The sequence below is a fragment of the Eublepharis macularius genome, chromosome 2 (genome assembly GCF_028583425.1).
Source record: "Eublepharis macularius isolate TG4126 chromosome 2, MPM_Emac_v1.0, whole genome shotgun sequence".
NCBI lineage: Eukaryota > Metazoa > Chordata > Lepidosauria > Squamata > Eublepharidae > Eublepharis > Eublepharis macularius.
This window is the reverse complement of record NC_072791.1, coordinates 146,443,160-146,460,397: the sequence shown is the minus strand read 5'-3', so window position 1 is coordinate 146,460,397 and position 17,238 is coordinate 146,443,160. Positions and strand designations below refer to the sequence as shown.

At 42.3% G+C, this 17,238-nt stretch overlaps 1 protein-coding gene across 1 annotated transcript in view; it reads right to left on the bottom strand.

Moving 5' to 3' along the window:
• The window catches only part of SYT7 (synaptotagmin 7), a 285,478-nt gene that overhangs the window by 14,993 nt on the left and 253,247 nt on the right, over positions 1-17,238 (bottom strand). The window contains exons 5-8 of the mRNA XM_054971645.1: positions 12,708-12,978; positions 10,094-10,263; positions 7,965-8,079; positions 4,767-4,966 (exon numbers count right to left, since the gene is read on the bottom strand). Of these exons, the coding sequence (XP_054827620.1) occupies positions 4,767-4,966; positions 7,965-8,079; positions 10,094-10,263; positions 12,708-12,978 (756 nt within the window). The remainder of the gene's footprint in view (positions 1-4,766; positions 4,967-7,964; positions 8,080-10,093; positions 10,264-12,707; positions 12,979-17,238) is intronic.

Genomic DNA, 17,238 nt, shown 5'->3' with positions numbered 1-17,238 from the left:
TGGGGCCAAATTGGCCCCAAACATATGCACGGGCTGATTTTGTCCCCACTGAGACCTTGCAGTTTCTGTTTTTCAGCTGGAAGTGACATCACGGGGGCATCTGGAGCACATGCTCAAGGAAGCTAGAGCAAGATCCCAGGCCTGCAATGAGACTACCCATCCCTTGCTTTGGAGGTAAGGGGGGCTGGCAACTCTGTCAGGAGCTCGATGGTGGTGGTATTAGAACATACACTGAATGTGATGTAGCAGCGAAAAGAGTGAATGTGATTTTTGACCTGCATCAACAGAAGTATATTGTCCCGGTCATGATACCATTCTGCTCTTGTTAGACCTCATTTGGAGTACTGTGTTCAGTTTTGAGCACCATAGTTTAAGAAGGGTATTGGAAGCTGGAATGTCTCCAAAGGAGGGCTACAAAGATAGTGAGGAGTCTGAAGACTAAGTCCTGTTAGAAAAGATTGAAAGAGTTGGATATGCTTAGCCTGGAGAGGAGATGGCTGAGAGGTGATATAATAGCCATCTTCAAATATCTGAAAAGCTGAGGATGGAGCAGAGTTGTTCGCTGTTGCTCCAGAGAGCTGGACCCGTTAAAATTAAACCAAACAGTGGTAGCTATGAATTTCCTGCTTTGTATGGGGTTTGGACTAGGTGATCCTTGGGGTCCTTTCTAGCTATATGATTCTATGCACATACATGCAGTGTTCAATGGGGCAAATACATTCTGACTCAGTAAAATGGTGCAGGGGAGGTCTAAACCTCCTCTCTTTGTTAGGGTTCCCAGGTGCCCATTGGTGGCCAGCAAACTCCCGGGGGTTTGCCTCCTTGCCTGTTGATCCACCAATGATCAGTGGGAAGTTGCAAGCCCCCCCAGAAGTTGCCTGCCAGCAGCAGAAACCCTGGGAACACATGCAGTGTGTGTGTGCTCCTAGGGGGTGTGACAATTTCACTTCCAGAAGTGATGTCATCGCACAGGTGCCAGAGTATGCATGTGCTTTGTGCTTGCGCAAAAGGAAAGCATGAGACCGGCACAAGGTAAGTTCCAAGTGTCCTTCCCACCCCTGCCAGGAGAGGACAGGAACATGGCAACCCTACTCTTTGTGCACTAGGGTCCTCCTGATCCAAATCACTCCTCCTTGTGCGTTTGTGAAACACAGAACTTCAGAAGATGCCTATCCATTCAGCCTGGGGATATCCCTGGGGGAAATGTACCATGTAGTTAGACCCTAAGCCTCTAAATTCAAACCTTCTCAATCCTAAACTGGTACTTGGATACAGTGGTTAAGTAGGTGAGGGAAGCAAGATGAAACTATATTCAAATGACATGTTGATGCTACTTGGGGAAGCTGATATTCTGGAAGGGCCTGATTTACTAATTCCAGACTGAGTAAGATTATCATTAGATGACCACATTAAGAGTTTAGGAATGCTCTTGGACTTGCTAATGGAGAGAAAGGTTGGCACAGCTGTGAAGTGAGCCTTTCCCCATCTTCACTCTCTACACGAGACCTCTTACATGAGGACACTCAAGTGAAGGGAGACGCAATGTTAGCTGGGAAGAGTAGTTGCTCTGTTTCACCACTCTAGAGCCTGCAGAGATCCCTCTTCAGAGGATTTATTTATTTTCTCTTTGCCTCCCCAAGGCTCTGTGAGTTTCACCTTCCCTACTGGGAGGTGAAGAGGAAATAAATACACACCCCTCCCCAGAGGAGTGATCTTTGCTGGCTCTGTAAAGAGGGGAAATTGCCAGAGCTTTCCGATCTGTCTTTTAAAACTTGGCTTCCCGGATAACATTGCATCTCCCTTCCCTTGAGCGCTCTTGTGTAAGAGGTCTCCTGTAGACAGATTCTTAGTTGATAAGTTATCTTTCCTTGATCTGACTGCTTTGATCTATGCTTCTGTCACCTCTAGATTGGTTATTCTTTAATGAACTTTACACGAGCTGTCCTCAAAGACAACTTGAAACTTCAGTTACTGCAAATGTGGTCACTCTTGGTTTGACTGGGATCAGCTTGTATATATTTATTATCATTCTTTTTTTTAAAAAAAAATCTGGTTGCTTAGATGTCCAAGTTCATTTCAGGGTGCTAGTTCTTACTTTGAAAGCCCCATATGACCCACATATCTGAAGGCCTACCTCAGCTTAGATGACTTTGTGCTTCAGGGGCATTCAATCTCGCTTGTTGTGCTTCTGCTGCAAGAGGTCTGCACTTCAATTGCTTGTTCCTTTGGTTTTTTGTTTATTGTTCCAGTTTTGTAAAGTGGACTCCTGGAGGCAGAGTGCAAAGCACTTTCTCTCCAGCCTTCCAAAAGGCCCTGAAGGTTGTACTGATTCAACAAGGCTTCTCTTGAATTCATCAAGAGGGTATAGTGTGTGGGGTTAAGCAGTATTTTAGTATGTAGTTGGTAAGCTCATGTAATGTTACTGGAGGCACTTTATTTTTATTGTATTGGGATTTTGTTTGTATTTTATTGAATCTTGTTTTTAACAGGATTATGTAATTATCCTGGGAAGCAAGATAAACAAGCAAACAACTTGCAACACTGGACCCACTTTAATGTTTTTAATCCCAAATATCTATCTTTTCCCTCTGTACAGCATGGCCAAGTTCAAGGATATGTCTCCTCCACCTTTAAGTGTGATGAAGAAGAGGAAATGTTGATAGATGCAGCTTTTTAACATAACTAGCTACAGTGGCCACAATTTGTATGCGTAAAGTACCATCAAGTTGCAGCTTATTTATGGTAATCCCATAAGATTTTCAAAGCAAGAGATGTGCAGAGGAGGTTTGCCATTGTCTGCCTCTGTGTAGCAACCCTTGACTTCCTTGGTGATCTCCCACCAAGTATTAACCAGGGCTGACCCTGCTTAGCTTTAAGAGGTAACAGGATTTAGCTAGCTTGGCTTATCCAGGTCAGGGAATGGCCACAATATCTATTAACTATTCAAGATATAGGAGCTCCATTACATTTGTTGTTTTCCTGCCTTTTTGGCCTCTCTTATAAAATAAAATAAAATAAAAGAAGCCATAATAAAAATGTTGGTAATGCCACTCACGAGACTTGATTTGCCCTTTAAAAGACCAATGAGTGATTCACATTCTACTTCCCAAAAGTGAAAGCAACAAAGCAAGTTGGACAAACATCCTATTTCATCTTCCTTAGGAATAAATTATGTCTTCTATGTAAATATGACCTTTCTCTAAAAAAATGAAAACCCACCTCATGAGGCTGCAATTTTGAGCAATGTGGGAGTGAGAAAGGAGGTGCTTAACTCATTCCCTGCTGAATAGTCTGCTCAAAACCACCCCTGCCCAAACTGCTTTTCACCTTGTGGAGGTCTAGATGTCATGGGGAGGGGGGAAAGCAACTTGTGCTAATGTGGGGGGAGGGGGGAATGCCACCAGAAACGGGTGAAGCATCTCTTTCCCCTGCCACTCCTACTTGCAAAATTGCAGCGATTTGACTTTCTTTGAAAAATAATTTGGGCTTTGTTATATGCACTTGCACGTAATATGTAGTTTTCAGAGAGAAAAAAAATGCTACAAAGACTTTCTGAAATTGCCTCTGGCTCTGAATATTCTAGGCGGGTATGAAATTGCCAGCATTTACAAGGGGGTTGAAACTTCAAAGAAACAAGAGGCCTCTCTTTTCCAACTGGACTACCCTCAGCAACTAGAAAGTCTCCTGTTTTCTGCTCTGAAACTCCCTCGCAGAATCCAGTGTAGTGCCAACTCTTGCTTTCTTAAAATTCCTTCTAAAAAATCATCTTTTTTTGCAAGATCTTTACTGTAACCTCTTAATCCTCACTCCCCAAATGAAATAAAGCCTCAATATGTGCTCCTGCATTTGCTCGCATTCAGCCCTGGCTGCCCTGGCTGCTTTCTCTCTTTTATTACTATTAAAATTATTTAAATACATCCCTGGACTCTCTTATCCTTTCCTTTGGCAAATGTCACTCTGTACAGTGTCATGTATTTTTTGCTGGTATCCAATTAACAGTATTGCTAACAGGGCATCATAGGTATTGTTAAACAAAGAAGAACATTAAACTCACAAATAAACATGTTTATTTCCCTCACGCTGTGTGCTGATCTTTACAAAATGGTATGAGAATATGTTAGATCCCCATGAAAAAGTACAGTATTTCCTGACAGGTTCCTCACAATATCTTACAGAATGAGGCAATATTGGCTTCCTGTAAGGACAGTATTGAAGGAGTAGAAGCACGATCCCTGCCACTGGTTGTACTCCTTCCCCAGCTGGGTCTGGATTCAGGAAGAGCCTGCCTGGGCAAACAGCCGCACAATCCCCCTTGAGGCCCCAGCTCTAATCAGGATGCCCCCACTGATCAGTAATTCCTTGACCTTTTCATCTTGGGATCAAATCCTGGGATCAAATAACGTTGTTTTTTAATGCTGACTACAATAATTTTCTTGTGTTCACGTGTTTTTATTCTGCTGTAGGTCAGATGTTTGCTTTTGACAATTGCTTGGGGCAATTCCAGCTACCGTAATTGTGACTATCTGTAAGCCTCTTTGAATGCCACAGCTGAAGTGGGACAGCAAATATTTATTTACATACTTGGCTGTATAAAAACCTGATAACTTCCTTCCCCTGCTCTGTCCTGAATTCATCCAGTCCCTTTGCTCTCTGCTAACAGAGTTCACTTACCTTCTGCTCATTGACCTGCTTCCTTGACCAATTTAATCTCTGTTGCAAAGGGCTTGGACAATATCTTGTATGCTCCTTGGCTTGGGACAACTCACCTTTCCAATGACATCATTCCGGCTGAGCTTGTCCTTATCCATGACAGTGATGATAATGGTTGTCTCCCTCAGTTTCTCTGTGGGGATGTCAAAGGTGAAGGACTCATTGAAGACAGGGTTCAGGCACCGTTTCATCACAACTGTCTTCTTCTTCTCCACCCTCTTGTCTTTGTACATCAGCCACACCTTCACGTAGGGGTCTGACGAAGGAAAAAGAGGAAACGAATAACTATGGGAGGGCCGAGAGTGCCAAAGATTAATACAGTTTCATTATGCAGCACTATCAGACCTGCTAACTATAGAGAATTCAATTGCCTGAGTGAATGATTGACTGATTGATTTTTATCTTACATTTTTCAGCCTGATACACCCGCAAAATGGCTAACTGTAAAAGTAAAAGCATACCACAATACAGTGAGAATCAACACTAAAAACAGCATAATAAGCAATAAACACTAACCCTTCAGCCACCGAGAAGTCCCTTTACACTGATGAGGATTTACATGATTTTAGAAAGTACAATGAGATTCAGTTTTGTTTACACAGAAAAATGAAGCTGTTGCCTTCCTTATGGGAAAATGGGGAGGCTTATACCAGATTAATCTCATGGTCCAGTGTGTCCCAAAGAAAAGGGCAAACAGGCTTCCCCCTGCAGCCATTTCCACTGGAGAAAATGGTATGGGAGGGAAGCTGGGAGCTTCTCCTCCTCTGTAGCACTGCAGGGCAGAACAGAGCACTGTTAAGACACTTTATTCTTCTGTGTGACAGTGAATCAAGATGGGCATTTGTGTTGTGACATGTAAGATGTAATGTATAGTTTGAGCCTCAATTATTGATTTTCAAAACCAGAAAAATCCTTAGGAAATGACAGCCATGGAGGCCAAGACAAGGAAAATTGTATCATTGTGGATGGGACCTGCAAAAATTCACTCCTTTCTATCCAATTGGTGTCCAAAGGCACTTTTACCTGATATTTCCCCAAAGTTAGTATGAAATCAGATATGTAAATAGAAGGAATGCTTATTAACTTTCCAGATGATACTAAATTGGGAGGGGTAGCAAATATGGTAGAGGACAGTCAGAATATATGATGATCTTGACAGGCTAGAAAACTGGGCTAAAACAAATAAAATGAATTTCAACAGGGATAAATGTAAAGTTCTGCATTTAGGTAGGAAAAATCAAATGTATAATTATAGGATGGGGGAGACTTGTATGTGCAAAAGAATCTAGGGGTCTTAATAGACCATACACTGAACATGCGTTAGCAGTGTGATGTGGTAGATAAAAAGGCAAATGTGATTTTAGGTTGTATCAACAGAAGTATAGTGTCCAGATCATGTGAAGTGATGGTATCTACTCTACTCTACTCTGCTCTGGTTAGACCTCACCTAGAGTATTGTGTTCAGTTTTGGGCACCACAACTAAAGAAGGATATAAACAAGCTGGAGCGAATCCAGAGGAGGGCAATGAAGGTGGTGAGAGGTCTGGAGACCAAGTCTTATGATGAATTGTTGAAGGAGCTCGGTATGTTTAGCCTGGAGAGGAGATGACTGAGAGGTGATATGATAACCATCTTCAAGTACTTGAAGGGCTGTAATATAGAGGATGGCACAGAGCTGTTTTTCATTGCACCAGAAGATCAGACCAGAACCAACGGGTTGAGATTAAATCAAAGAGGTTTTGGCTAAGCATTAGGAAGAACTTCTTGGCAGTTAGAGCAGTCCCTCAGTGGAACAGGCTTCCTCGAGAGGTGGTGGGCTCTCCTTCTTTGGAGGTTTTTAAGCAGAGGCTAGATGGCCATCTGACAGCAATGCTGATTCTTATGAACCTAGGCAGATCATGATGAGAGGGAGGGCAGAATGGGTTACATCAGTGCTTAGTTATTGTGGCCCCTTCTTACATGCTCAGGGTAATGCTAATTGCCACCTTGGGGTCAGGTAGCAATTTTCCCCAGGTCCCAGGCCAGAGACCCTGACAGTGTTTTGCTATCTTCTGGGCACCGAGCAAGAGTCACTGGGTGTATGGGGCGGGGGGAGGTAGTTGTGATTTTCCTGCATTGTGCAGGGTGTTGGACTAGATTACTCTGGAGATCTGTTCCAACCCTATGATTCTATGAGAATGATCACAGCAAAGTAATGGGAAAAACCAGAAGATGAATAGAGGATGAAGTCAGTTGGATACCTCTGAAAACAGTGCTTCTATAAGGAAGCTAAGGTGGACAGGGTTGTAGGAACCATAACACTAGAAACCTGGCCCATCTACATTGGCTCACAATCTGTTTCTGGGAACAATTCAAGATGCTAGTGTTGATATTTAAAGCCATATATGGCTTAGGACAGGCATACATGAAGGATCACCTACTCCCTTACAAACTTACCTGACTGCTGTGGTCATCTTCAGGTGTCCTTGCCTCCTGAGATTATGTGGGTGACAAGGAAAGGGCCTCCTTGGTTGTGGTACCGAAACTCTGGAATCTCACCCTAGGGAGACTTGTCTGTCCTCTTCTGCTGCTGCCTTCCATTAGTTGGTGAAGACTATTTTGTTTCATCCAGCATTCCCTCGGTGATCCCTCCTTTCTATGTTTTAATTGTTTTTATGGGGTTTGTATGTGTATTTTTAGCTTTAGCTTTAATTATTTGAATGTGCTTCTGTTTGGGTTGTAATAACACATTCAATTTATCTACTGCCCTTCAGAACAACTTAATGCCACACTCAGAGCGGTTTACAAAGTGTATCATTATTATCCTCACTGCAATCATCCTGTGAGGTGGGTGGAGCCGAGAGAGCTCCAAGAAGTGAGTGACCCAAGGCCACTGAGCTGGCTTCAAGCGGAGGAGTGGGGAATCTCCAGATTAGAGTCCTACTGCTCTTAACCACAACACCATACTGGTTTTTAATGCTTTTGAATGTGTGTTTTTATTATGTATGTTTTTAATCAGTTAGCTGCTTGATGGCCCAGATGAGGGCGAAATAGTTGGGGATAAAATTTGTAAATAAATACAGTAAAAGGTGGAACGAAATCCATGTGGAAAGAGACCTGGCCACTGCATGGATTCTGATAATACATAGATCCCAGCCAAGTTTACCAGAAACTGATAAATGCCCAGACCTTTAAGAAGGATCATTCCTGGCTTACTTACATGAGAGACACAATTCTTGCCATTTTATAGAAAAGGCTGCCCTGAAATCAAATACCTGATGTTCCCCCAATGTCCATGGCTTTAAGATTCCGAGCTTTTATAATATTCACTACTATAGAGTTAGCAGAAGGGTTGTAGCAAAGGGATAGAAGTAGCTCTCCACGGCTTCCCTGCAGAGAAAAAAGGGACAGAGATTGAGGAATTCCTGAGACTTTAACATTGTGCATCTCTAATACCCATTGCAAGCAATGCAAACAATGTTTGCAGTAGGGATTGAAATAATCCTAATACAATTAAGAGCCTGGTCTGCTTCCCTCATTCTACATAGAACATCACTTCAAATAGGCTTCTGCTGTGTGATCAGCTGTGGAAAATGATTGTTCAGCATTGGTTGACATTAGGATTTTAATCAGGCTTGTCTTGACACTGGCCAATGTAAAAAAGTACTAACAATTGGACCAGAGACTTGACCAGAAATAAAGAGGAGACATGGACATGTTGTCATTTTGGATTTCAACTGGGGAGCAAAAACTGAATTCAGGCATCATTGGCTGTGGAAAGTGCCATCACATCACAGCCAATTTGTGGCAATTGGCAAACCCATAGGATGTTTAAGTTAAGACATGAACAGAGGTGGTTTACCACTGCCTGCCTCTGTGTAGCAACCCTGGAATGTCTTGGTGGTTTCCCATCTAATGCTGACCCTGTTTAGCTTCTGAGATCTGACAAGATTGGGATAGCCTTGGTCAGACACCATTACAAATTGCAAATAAGCTCTGGTCTGGAACTCCCAACAGACCAAACTTCTAAAGTGGGATTAAACAAAGATTTTAAATTCCAGCCTGAGCGAAATAAACAGGTTCTCATTGCTAAAGCACCTGTCTTGGGATTGCTGTTGGGGGCATGATGAAACTGGGAAATTCTGCATCAAGTTTCGCGCAGGGAGGGAGGTGGGAGGAGCAAGGGGCTGGTGCGAACACAACAATCTGTGATGTATCCAATTGTTGTTTAAATGCAGCTTCATGATATGTATGCACTAGGAAAGCATTTTTCTGGGGGAAGGCAGCACTATTACTGGCAAGATTTGCAAGCTTTTCAAGAATATACTGAATGCTTAAGAGCATTTGTTATTACTTTTATATCTCCAGGCAATCATCATTTTTGGAAGCAAAGAATTTTGTGCCTTGAGCATTTAACCGTTTACATCAGTAGTCGGTGTGTATACAAGCTAGTTAGCTGTCAATTTACATAATGTGTTCCTGATTAATACACACACACCTAAAGCTGCTTTCTATTGAATCCCTATATTGGTCCATTTTGGCCCCTCTAGTCAACACTATTTTGACTGCAAGAGGCTCTCTGGGGTCTATTTCTCATCACCCGCTACCTGATCCTTCAACTGAAGATGCTGGAAATTGAACCTGGGCTGTTACACATACAAAACTTGTTCTCAGCCACTGAGCTATGGCCCTTTCCTAAATGATAATCACGTGAGTATGTATATGCATGTTAGGCTGCTTCCCCTAAGCCCCCCACCCTAGCACTCTTGGCCATGCATAATGTTTTTTGCATGGGGGTGGACTGTATTACAGGGCTTTCATTGACGAAAACTCTTCTCATTCAAAATAGTAATTTTAAAAAGCAGGACGTTCATATCAGTAGTCCTCTTTCTTTCTTAGAGATAGCTGTGATAGAAGCCTTGGGATCCTTTGGCTAAACTAAGGTACTGTAGTCACAGGGCCAGTCCTCCTTAACACAGTGTTTCCCAAAGTTTTTTCAGTGGGGGAACCCCTGGATTAATTTTCGAAGTCTGAGGAACCTCTACCTATGAAAATGTTTACAGTTCAGAAAAAGTTAATGGGGAGCACAATTCAATTACTGCTAAATTATTGTCAAGAAAATTTATTTGTAATGAGATGTGCCCTCTGTGTGCGCATGTGTGCGTGAGAGCTTACATAATCTTAACAACCACAATATTTTGAGGGATATTTGGAATTTTTTACAGTATTTAAAATTTTGTATTTATTCCATAATTTCTCGTGGAGCCCTTGATGATGTCCTGCAGAACCACATGGTTCCACAGAACCCTGGTTGGAAAACACTGTCCTAACACAGGCACCATCCATGGATGGTCTTTGATGACCTGGGGAACAGCCCTTTGTTTAAAAGTAGCATGTATCTTACACTTCCATCACTGCAGGGCTTTAGTTCTTTCCAAAATGTCTGCATCTGGGTCAAGTCCAGCTTATTGAGGGGAATAGACACTTCCCCGATGGGATCATTACGGCTGAATCGATCATAATCCAGGACCTGGAGATAGAGCACCCGCTGTACCACTTTCTCATAAGGGAAACCTGTAAAAGCAAAGGAAAAAATGAAAATCTGAGAAACTGTAGGCAGCTACCTACAGTAAAGAAAGTCCATTCAGTATAGATGAATGTTTGCTGCAAGCCTGAATTCAGAAAAAGCAACTCCATTACCTATGATGATTTTTTTTTCATCACTGGATATAATATATTGCTTTATTCAAGCTGTCAATGAAGTAGGGGCAGTGCTTGGTCTAGGCCACACATGCCTGGCCCACATGTTTCTAGGTTATCTTGCAGCCTTGAATAATATTTGTAGGTATTTCTGATGAATGAATAGTAATCTAGTTTCATCCATCAAATGTAATGCTTCAGGGAACTGGCTAGCTGCTGTAAGGGCCAAGAAGGACTCTCATACCCTATCCATCATGATGCTTAGATCACTGGTGAAGGCTTTTGGCCTTTCCCTAGTAGCATAAGACACTGACCATTCATCTGAGTTTGGGCACTAAATGTGATGGACTAGTGGCATGATCTGATTTGACAGGAGGAAAGACAGCAGATAAAGTAAAACAGAGCAAATGGTGATGCTGAACTGCATGGAGAAATGATTTAGGATACATCTGAATCCTTTTGGTTTTGTGTGATCTCAGTGAAAAGAGTGGAAAGTCTGTCATGGGTTGAATTTCATCTTATGTCAGCACTGATTTTTCTGATGAATCTTCCTTGTATTGGTTTCTTCACGTGGAAGTGGGCACCCCATTCCAGATGCAATGACCTGCTTGCAAATAGTTCAAGCAAATGTCTTGCAACGCTGGTTCCCTTGGCATTATCCCACCCTTCTTTTCCTTTTTGTTAGGAGTATTTCTCTACAGGTAGCAAACTGAAAATTCAGACATAACCCTATCCTTGCAACCTTAAGCATAGGTGAAAACTATGCTTTCTGTTCATTTCAAAACCTTTCTGTTCATTTCTTTGGAAAGGGGTTGTTTATGACCTTCCACAAACTCAAAAGCTTCCTCCCCACATGGAACCATTTCAAAGTCCACCTTCAACCCTTCTGAACTTTCTTTCAAAGTGAGTGGTGTGTGGGTGGCTGCAGAGATGCACAGTATCTTGGGGAAGAAAGATGCATGCATGTATGGAAAATGCATTAAAAACAGTACCATAACTGTGAACAACACACTCACATGAAACAGAAAGAAATGTGACAGAGAGTCTGTGAGAGAGCCAGTTTGGTGCAGTGATTAGAGTATGAGAGTGGGCCTGGGAGATCTGGGTTCAAAGCCTCACTCACTGGGTGGCCTTGGGTTAGTTTCTCTTTTTCAATTTAGTGTACCTCCCAGGATTGTTGTAAAGATAAAATGGAGAAGGGAACCATATATGTTGCCGAGTTCCTTGAAGGAAGGGCGGGATAAACATATTGCAATTATAGCTAGAAGAATTTGAGATGAGCGTGTATTGAGATCCATGCCCTAAGGTCCCAGCTGACCAACAGCCAGTATCTGTATCTTGGTTCTCATTTTGCATGGGTTGGAAGCAATGCATATTGCCATGATTTGGCCAGGTTCCATGCCAAGTGAGAGCAAACCTCAGAATCCCTTGGGATGATGTAAGGGACTTGGGGCACCCCTCCACCTTTTTCTTGACATGCTGCCCCCATATTCCTTCCCACCCAGTAAGGGGCCCTCCTTGGCTAAATTTCCTGGCATACTCCTAGGGGCAGCTTTGCAAAAATCACACTCTAGGATGCATTTATAGTGGTACACTATACAGGAGTATTTTGAGTTGCTCCCACATCCTCAGGTTATACTATGTCTGATTCATTAATGGACAGAGGAGTAAACCCTCCAACAGTACCATTTTGTTACCAGAGTTTTCTTTCAGATGCACTTACATGAATACAAAGAATGAGGGGAATGACCCTAACCTCATAATACATAATACTCATTCCTAGAATTTGTGCCTGGCCCTTTATATAAAATAACAATATTTCTCATGTTACAGCCCCCCAATGAAGGAAGATGATAGAAACATTTCTGTGTGTCTGAGAATATCTATGTAAATTACTCTGATCATGCAGAGTCTTCACATCAGCACTGCATTCTCGGTGACTACTGTGACACATTACTGGGATGATCCAGGCCTGGAGTGGCTTTCGAATGTTACAACCAGGTATAATCACTTCCAACAGCCTCATATGTTGAACATCCATGAAATGATAAATGGCCTCAATTGTTAGTAGAAGGGCACCAAATCAATGGATCAGTGGTCTGTTCCCATTTGGCATCTTTCCCTGTTTGGCTAGAAATATTCAGGACAGTAGCACTTTCATGCATTAATACTGCTTGCCCTTGCTTTCTGCCAATGAATATTATCATAGCTGATAGGAAGAAAACTGAAGCACAAAGGGGTTGTATTAAGTGACTTGCCTGAAGCCACAGCAAACCTACGGTCTATGTAACCAGTGTTCTAAACCTAGACCATCTTACCTTCAAAGAGAAAGGTCTCATTCCAATGTGGATTTAAGTTCTTCCTTTTCACCTTTGTCTCTAGCTTATGTTTTTTATCTGGTAGGAGGTAAATTTTGACAAAGGGATCACTGGTGCCACTGAAATCCTTGGCTGGCAGCTCCTGAGCTTTCAATATTTTGACAGTCAGAGTAGATTCCTGGAAATTGTAACCAACGCTAAACTGGATTCGGCCTAGGTTCTCCCGGCTGGAGCTATCATGTCCCTCATCATCCTCAGACCCTGGGGAGAGCTGTGGGACAAGAGAAAATTGAAAGAGGCGGCATGAGATTCTCATGAGGAGAGTTTATGTTCTGCAGATAAACATTTTCAAGCACAAGAAACAGAAAGACAGATGCCTACCTCAGTCTAAAGTAGAATAATAGGTGAGAATTTATTTCTCATGGTTTATTACCTACAAATGCTTTATGTTCAGCTACCCTAAGAGAATATTTTCCTTTACAATCCACTTAATCCTATATAGCCAGTGATGCAGAGGAGTTAGCATCTGACGAAGAGAACTTGATTCTCGAAAGCTTATGCTACAATAAAATTGGTTAGTCTTAAAGGTGCTACTGGACTCTTTTTGATTTTATATAGCCAGTGACTCTGACAGGGAGAAAAGCCTGTGATTCTTCTCTTCCAAGACCTGAGGCCTTTTCCAAACCACATGCTGTCCTTAGGTAATAAACAGCGCTTGAAAAAAAATTCCCATGTAAGTAAGTAACCGAAAGGGAATGGGCTTTGGGAAATTACTAGAGAGAGAGGATATGGTTAGCACAAAGTCTGTTTAATCAGAGGCGTAACTGAGAGTGAGCCTGAGGGACAGGAAATGTGTATTCTACTGAGAACATTATTTCTCTGCTGCTCATTACTGGAGTGTGAAGCCACTCATCTCAGAAATGCTTTACCTCACTGTCATCAGTCACTGCTCCAGCCTCTTTGTTAACCGCCTTCCCATCTCTCTCTCTTTCTCTGTGTGTGTCATCATCAAGCTTCTACGTAGTTCGTACCTTCACAACAACCTCTGAAATGTTGTGTTAGGAAATGAGCTCTTTTGACTACATATGAGAAGCCTATATAGCCTCCTGTGGTGTTCCACAGGGACTCTTGGTGTCCTTGAATTAAAGATATAAATTCTAGAATGCCATAACTTGCTCCAGAGTAAATTTCAGGCCTAGTAAAAATGCATTACAAGTGTCATCACCCTATAGCACAGGTAGTTAAAATCGTCAACAACTAAGAAATATGCTCACAATGCAGGTTTTATTTATACTGGAATACCCCAAAGCAATGATTGTGAGCCTGGGCATAATTACATCTTTTACGTCAATTCTAAATATACTGCTAGAGGCCTGGATTCGGTTTCATTTTCCCAGCCATGTCGGACGCTCCTCTCCGCAGGTCCGGGAGGAAGCGGCCGAGCAGCCTGACTGGGTGGTTGACCTGCGAGGGTTAACCCCCAGGACTCCCAGGTAGGGGGTCAGGGTCCAGAGCGCTGCGGGAAGAGCCCCCTGAAGTCGATTCAGGGGGTAAATAGCCCGTCTGCTCCTATGGAGGCCGGCAGACTTGCGCAGCACATCGTGTGCTGCCGGGCCATGGAGAACGGCAACAAGCAGATTTAAGGTGAAAACCTGTAAATAAGCGGATCCCTTCTGTTACCTTAAGCGTATGCGAAGGATTGGTGGGAGTTGAAGCTGAAGGTTCGGATATCTTCCCCTTCATTGAGTTTTGGAACTTAGTTGGCGGATTCCCCCCCCCCCAAGATGGCGACGAAAAAGCAGAGCCCTGCTGTGGGCAAATCGGTTTCAGCTGCGTTGCAGGGGAAGGGAGAGACTCTTGAAGAGGTGGTTAAACAGTCGGTCGTTGAAGCTATGAAGCCCTTTGTTGATAGGCTAAATGAAATTGGGCAAAGGGTTGGTTCAGTTGAAAATGAAGTGAAAACCACTAAAGATGTAGCGCTTGAGGCAGAGAAATCTACTTGTGAAAATGCAACACTCATGAGAGCTACAAACAAAGAAGTAAAACTTTTGGAGAATCAACTGATAGGACTACAAGTGGATTGTGCTCAGATGGTACTGCGTTTACAGAATGTGAAGGAGGAGGAAAGTGAACATTTAAAGGATTTGGTGTCGGAACTTTTGGCGTTATTCGCAAAGGCAACTAAAGAAGAGTTAAAAAGCGATATTCTGGAAGTCCGTCGGACGTCTTCAAAATATGCAATGAAGCGTCAGCTGCCTCGCGAGATTATTATTGACTTTTCATCTAAGAAGACTCGGGACACCATTTTATATAATTCGACTAACGTGGACTTGGACTTTCTTGGCAATAAGGTTAAGATATTGAAGGACGTTCCATTTCTAGCTCGGAAAAGAAGATTCAAATACAAAAGGTGTGCAGCTCTTCTGAGAAAGCGTGATATAAAATACAAATGGCTATTTCCGGAAGGTATCTGGTTTAGATATAAAGACCAAGCCTACAAGATAATATCGGAAGTACAGCTGAGGGATTTTGTGCTTAATCATCAAGAGTTTGAGCAAGAAGAAGATCCAGAATCTGAAGGGGGGAGTGGGGAGGAGGGAGTGAGCGCAGCTATTGTAGCTGTTCAAAGAGAACTGAGACCGAGACGCGGGGGGGGGGGGGGGAAGAAGACCTGATCCTGACTGTAGTTCATATCTTATAAGATCTACCGATCTAATAGCATATTAGAAAGTTTAACTTTAAATAATTGTATTATGAAGGGAATTCAATACTTGTAGTTGTAGTCTGTGTTCTTATGTTGTTTTTTCCCTCCCCCCTTGTTTCTTTTTTCCTTTTTCTGTTTGTAGTTTGTAGTTTTGATGTTAGTAATTTATTTAATTTAAATCTAAATATACTGCTAGAGGCCTGATTCTCTAAGCGGTGTAAACAGGAAACATTAAGTTTAAGCAAATAATGTCCTTCTTCCCTATTCCAGCATTACCAACCTCTGGAGAATGGGACACTGATATGGGGAGAAACTACCATCACTACCTGACCTATCTACTTGATCTAAGATATTCTTGATGTGGCATGAAACAGCCTCTGTCACAATAGCAATAGAACAAATCAGTGAGAAATCAGAAATCACAGGGACTTGGACAGCAATCCTAAACAGGTCTACGCAGAGTCCTACTAAGGTCTTTTCAGTGGGGCTTACTTCCAGGGAACTCTTCTTAGCGGTGCACTTAATTTCAAGTAAACGTGTTTAGGACAGCTATTTTTGTAGTGTTTCTCTCTTAGAACAGTTGGGATCAGTCATCATGTTATGCCAGAGGTAAGCTATAGTTTTTCACTTACCTCTATTTAACTATCTATAATGGCTGGTATGCTTACAGGCAAATGCATTGGATACATTTAGCTAGAATTAGGGTGAAAATAATGTGTTTCTGAAAGCCAAAAGTAGCGACTACTAGTAGTAATAACCAAGAGTAGTAGCTCAGAGAAGGTGGGAAACCTCTTGCCAGCACTGGATGAATAGGATCTGTGCTGTATTTGTTTCTCCTGTTTCCAGGTATTTAACCTGGCTGTGGCTGGAGACTCAAGCCAGTGGCTTAAGCTGAAGGGCAAGATCCAAAAGGCTCCCTCCCCTGCACCGGGGTCTTAGACTGTGGTTTGCAGACTGAAGCCCTGAAGTTACCTTGGCTGGTAGATACAGCACCTGCCAAAGATTTGGAGCATTCTTGTTTATTTGTTTGGTTTCATTTGTTTATTTAATCTGTATTTTGTAAGCAGCTTTGGGTCCTCATTGGAGAGAAAAGCCCGATAAAAGTATTTAAATAAAATCCAAAGTATTTATCAATAATAAAGTATATCTGATTGACAAAGGGCATTGCAATCTTGATTGTATCCCTCTGCAAAACCACCCTATGAAGTTGTTGCAAATAAGAGAATGACTTGCCCCAGAAGACCAGGCAGTAAATCCAAGGGAAGAATGGACCTTGAGCATAAATGTTTCCCTGCCCAAGTTCAGGCCTGCTTTCTAGTCACATGATTGCTCAAGACTGTGGTGACATACTTTAAGAACCACTTGTTCTTTACTGAGTACAGAGATTCAGACACTATATGTTATTATGCTTATGATAAATGAAGACAATGCTAAAGGTATTAGTTATTTCAGCTTAGCTCTATAATCCCCCCAAGTGGTTTATGATAAGAGATTGGAACAAGAGAGGCAGAGGAGTTGATTCTATGCTGAATCAATGCTGATTCAATGCTGTCTGTTCACTGAGTTTAACTAAGACACACTAAAAGTTAAAGTGCCTAGTGGCGATTGGAATCCACAGTATGTAAGGAAACTAAATGTCCGTATTGACTCCCACAATAAGGTCAATTTCCAATTTTAAATCTCACCCCCCTTGGCAGCTTGCCCTGAATCTTTTCTTGTCTCTGAAAGACCTTAAGGAACCCTCATCTGCTATTATTTTTAAGGACTCTTGAACAGACGTCTGCTATCCCTGAGGCAAGCAAAGCACTCCAGGGAAAGGGAGACAGC